The sequence below is a fragment of the Protobothrops mucrosquamatus genome, unplaced genomic scaffold, assembly GCF_001527695.2.
Source record: "Protobothrops mucrosquamatus isolate PMUCROS unplaced genomic scaffold, P.Mucros_1.0 scaffold1454, whole genome shotgun sequence".
NCBI lineage: Eukaryota > Metazoa > Chordata > Lepidosauria > Squamata > Viperidae > Protobothrops > Protobothrops mucrosquamatus.
Window position 1 is genome coordinate 210,157 of NW_015387632.1, and position 5,060 is coordinate 215,216.

Genomic DNA, 5,060 nt, shown 5'->3' on the forward strand with positions numbered 1-5,060 from the left:
GTCTGTCAAGATCCTTCTGTATCTTAAGCCTGTCTTCTGGAGTGTTGGCTATTCCTGCCAGCTTGGTGTCGTCTGCAAATTTGATGAGTTCCCCATCTCTCCCCTCATCCAAATCATTGATGAAGATGTTGAAGAGCACAGAGCCCTGTGGCACCCTGCTACACACTTCCCTCCATGTAGATGCAGTTCCATTGAGGACCACATGCTGAGTACGGCCGGTCAGCCAGTTATCTAACCCACATTTTTCTATCTTATCAAGCAGTAGGTTGTGGTCTACTTTATCAAATGCCTTACTGAAGTCCAAGTAAATTATATCCACAGCATTCCTCTGGTCTGCTAATTTTGTCACATGGTCAAAGAATGCAATAAGATTTGTCTGGCTTGATCCGTTTTTGACAAATCCATGTTGGCTTTTGGTAATGACTTTGTTTGCCTCTAGGTGTTCGCTGATTCGTTGCTTATCTTTTCTATTTAACAGGTAGAAAATCCACAAGCAGGTTTCCAGTCTCATAAACTTATGTATTGTCTCTAATCGGGGCAGTTCATTTTGCCCTCTCTGCTAATTCAGTCAATTTTAAAATCCACTCTCCAACGTTTAGGATATACAATCCTCGCAGCGGTCACCATGTAAAGAAATAATGTCCCAAACTGTTTATTTCCAGTCACACAATTTTTCCTGAAACTCACCTGTGGCTCTTCAATGGAGTCAAACACAACGGTTATCAATCTTATTACAATACAGACGACATTGCAAAATTAGTGTAGGTTTTTGCCGCTAATTACTTCTAATGGAGATATTATCTAACAAGAGACTGAATCTTTTCTCTTATAGAACAACATTGCTTACTTTGTTTGTGAACTATGCCATGATGTCTCCTTAAATTATTTTTTCAAAGTGAGAAAAATATCCATTGTTTGGTTGTGTTCCAAAATAATAAATCGGAACAAGTTAGCTCTAGGACCAGTTAATAATTTAAATTCTTACATTCAGAGGTCCAGTAGGTAGCTTTAAGTAAGCATACAGTAAGCAAGCCCAAAAATTCTGTTGCTAAGCAAGCCCATTGTTAAATGATTTTTCCCCATTTCACAACCTTTCTTGCCAGTTGTTAAGTGAATCACTACAATTGTTAAGTTAGTAACAAGGTTGCTAAGTGAATCTGGCTTCCCTATTGATTTTGCTAATTGAAAGGTCCCAAAAGGGGATCACGACTCCAGATCACTGTAGCCGTCATAAATATGAGTCAGTTACCAAGCGTCTGAATTTTCATCACGTGACCAAGGGGATGCTGTGAATGAAAAAGCCATAAATCACTTTTTTCAGTGCCATTGTGTCTTCAAATGGTCATTAAATGAACTGTTGTAAGTCAAGACCTGTATTCAGGGCAAGGTTGATTTTTTTCTATCACCTCTCAGTTCTGAGATTCAGGGGGTTTCCTCCCAAGCATTCAGGATAGTTTTCAAGCGTATGCGGAGTATTAGTAGACATCATAATTTATTCTGATGGCAGAACATCTGTTAAGTGTAACGATACAATCCCAAATATTATCCCATATATGGCATAATATTCTAAAACTTTTCGTATGCTTTTTTTTTGTAACTGGTATAATTTTCTTCCAAAATTAAGAGTAATTATAAAAACTCTTAAAAAATGTATGGTGCTTAGTGTATAATAATGAAATTGTGTCCTAGTAATACATTTAATAGGTGACATGCTTTACACTAAGCAATAATCTGGTTTGTTTTCGCACTAGCATAAGGTAGGAAGCCAATGATGGTGACTACAGATCACTACAGTTTATTCAACAAACTCTAGCTTCACATATGTATTCTTAGCCAAACTATGTGGAATTCTTGGAAATGTACAAGTGCTATCCAAACTATTCAAAATTATTCCTTGCTCTGCTCCATTTTCATTTCATTCCCTCGCTCAGTTTCCCATTTACATACATAATAAAGGAATCAGAACTTCATTTTTTATTAGAAAATATGTACAAAAGATAAAAAAAGTCAGAGACATTGCACACATTCAGTATTTCTTTGTATATAAGATCACAAATGAAGTATTACAATCCATCAATCATTTCATGATATGGAAGCAAATACAAAGTTCCAGCTGGATTCCACTGGGTTATATTTTAGGATGGAAGTTTTACATACTCAAATTCTCCTTGTCCAACAAGTCACATGACTCTGACTCCGTAGTATATAAGATCACAAATGAAGTATTACAATCCATCAATCATTTCATAATATGGAAGCAAATACACACAAAGTTCCAGCCGGATTCCATTGGGTTATATTTTAGGAAGGAAGTTTTACATACTCAAATTCTCCTTGTCCAACAAGTCACATGATTCTGACTCCGTAGAAAACTATTATGTCCATTTTCAGCCTGCTATATGTTAGCAATTCACGTAATATAAATTACACTGAATTTTGGTCACAATAGCATTTTTATAGAGGACAGTACAGAACCACAATTTCCAAACACTGACCAACTTGTTGCCTTATTCATTGTAAATTTTGTATATTGCAAAATTTACCCGCAGAGAGATGCAACATTTCATTTCCCAAGTGGGATCCATATTTCTTTTAACAACTGTGTTGTCAGTTTAGACATCCTCAGCCAAGGCAACATGCACTAAAATAAATTGATGCATAAAAAGCCAGACTATTCTCTGACCAGTTTTTGTGTAGTCAAAAATAAAGAAAAACTAAATTAGTCTTCAGCCTCCATTATTATTAAATCTTTGCTTTTTAGTTCATTTATTAGATTTTCATAAATACCATAAAGGTTCATTTCCTCCAGGCCTGCAAATATTTTCTGAAAAGCAGCAACAACTCCATTCCTGTCTCGCAAAGTTTTTAACAGCTGATAATGCTGCTCATCAACATTTTGAGCATTATCAAGGATAATGTTATCTATGTCATTGTCTAAAAAGCCACATTTCCTCATAAGTGGTCTCCAGTAATTTGGTCCCAACGTGTCCTTTATTTGAAAATAAATATCTTCCAATGCTGCAATGCAATAAAAATATATGTTAGATTTAAAAAAATGAACTTTACATGGTTCACCTGCTTATATACTTATGCTGCAATCCTAGTTTACTGACCTTCAGGACAAACTTCACATTTTTTCTTTTCATGGCTTTCTGCTGCATTGGCTGAACTTTTCATTTTCAAAAGGGTGCATTCTTTCCTCTTTTTTTTTTATTAAAAAAAAAAAGGTATGGGCCAACCTCCCCCAATTCAAGCCATTTAAGACAGGTTACAACAATTAAGATAATTATTTGCCTATAATAACGAACAGCAAAATAATTTTTAAAAAGGCACTAATGGGATAATAACTTGTTAGAATAAAAGTATCTTTCCTACCCAGAGAGAAGACAAAGAAAGGGCTATTCAAAGCCATAATAATAATAATGATAATAATAATAAATAATAATAAATAATAAATAATAAATAATAAATAATAAATAATAAATAATAAATAAATAATAAATAAATAATAAATAAATAAATAATAATAATAATAATAATAATAATAATAATAATAATAATAATAATAATAATAATAATAATAATAATAATAATAATAATAATAATAAAGTTGGAAAGGACCTTGGAGGTCATCGAGTCCAACCCCCTGCTCAGGCAGGAAACCCTACACCATTTCGGACAAATGGCTGTCCAGTTTCTTCTTAAAAATTTCCAGTGTTGGAGCATTCACCGCTTCTGGAGGCAGGTTGTTCCACTGGTTAATTGTTCTAACTGTCAGGAAGTTTCTCCTTAGTTCTAGGTTGCTTCTCTCCTTGATTAGTTTCCATCCGTTGCTTCTTGTCCTGCCTTCAGGTGCTTTGGAGAATAGCCTGACTCCCTCTTCTTTGTGGCAGACCCTTACTTACAGAATTAACAGAACAATTTTTCCTCCAGATCTTAAAGTGATGTTCCAGCACCAAATATTTTTCACATTGACTTATTTGGAATTATATATTTCAGATCAACAGCTTTATCAAAATAAACTATATATGATTATTAAGATGAATTTTCACTGTAAATTGCAATTATAATTTGCAATCAATAAGATGCTATAAAATAACTCTGTTATAGTTAGGAATGTGCAACCATAAATTTGGCTGAGATTATCGCACAAGAGCAGCAGCTGTAGCACACATACAGATCCATATAACATTCCACAACACAGCAAAAATCAGAGAATCCACTACTATGTGAGTGTACTGTTTCATCTCCACATACACAAGGCAGGATGCACAAGTTATTCGAGGCTGGTGTTCTATCTCAGACAGAAAAAAAAAGGAATGACTCCAGCCTCCTTGCTTTTCATTCCTTCTATGTGTAGAATACTCAGCATTCAGTCCTTATGTTAATTTCCACATCATCATCATCATCATCATGATCTGTTCTCTAAAAAGAGACAAACTGAATACAAATTTCAACTTCCTCATTTAGCTCCCAACAACAATCTCCACTATTCTGGAAGATCCACCAGTCTTCTAAAAGAGCTTTTCAAGGGGAAGTATAGGAGAAAGAAAAAAAATGCAACGTTGAGAACATCCTATGAGCAGAGTTGTACATATGGCCGAATTCCCCAACCTTTCTGGCTTTCTGGAAAGAGTGGAGGGTGTGTGCTGTGTGATTCTGCATGAGCCGCCACCAAGTACGTGCAGCTCCATTTGTGCAAGTGACAAGCATGTGCATCCGCCACCTCTGCAAATGGCACCATGCACTCACCCACCATTTCTGCAGCCTAGTTGCGAAGACTCACAGCCCAATAGTGGGCCGCGATCCGGGGGTTGGGGACCCATGACTTATGAGAACTGAGAATCGAACTAATGGAATTAATACCGTATATACTCGAGTATAGGTCGACCCGACTATAAGCCGAGGGACCTATTTTGCCACAAAGAACTGGGAAAAAATGGTGACTCGCGTATAAGCCGAGGGGGCATTTTTCAGCAAACACATTTTTCCGCCTGGGCTAATCGTCCTCTTTGCAACCCCACCCCTCTGCGCGCGATTGTAGCACTTTGCACAAAGGA

General features: G+C 36.1%; 1 protein-coding gene across 1 annotated transcript in view; it reads right to left on the reverse strand.

Annotated features, from left to right (window-relative positions):
• Positions 1-2,201: 2,201 nt before the first annotated feature.
• The window catches only part of LOC107292942 (tumor necrosis factor receptor superfamily member 10B), a 31,471-nt gene continuing 28,612 nt past the window's right edge, over positions 2,202-5,060 (reverse strand). Inside the window, exon 10 of the mRNA XM_015822073.1 lies at positions 2,202-3,018. Coding sequence (XP_015677559.1) covers positions 2,720-3,018 — 299 coding nt within the window. The 3' untranslated portion in view covers positions 2,202-2,719. The remainder of the gene's footprint in view (positions 3,019-5,060) is intronic.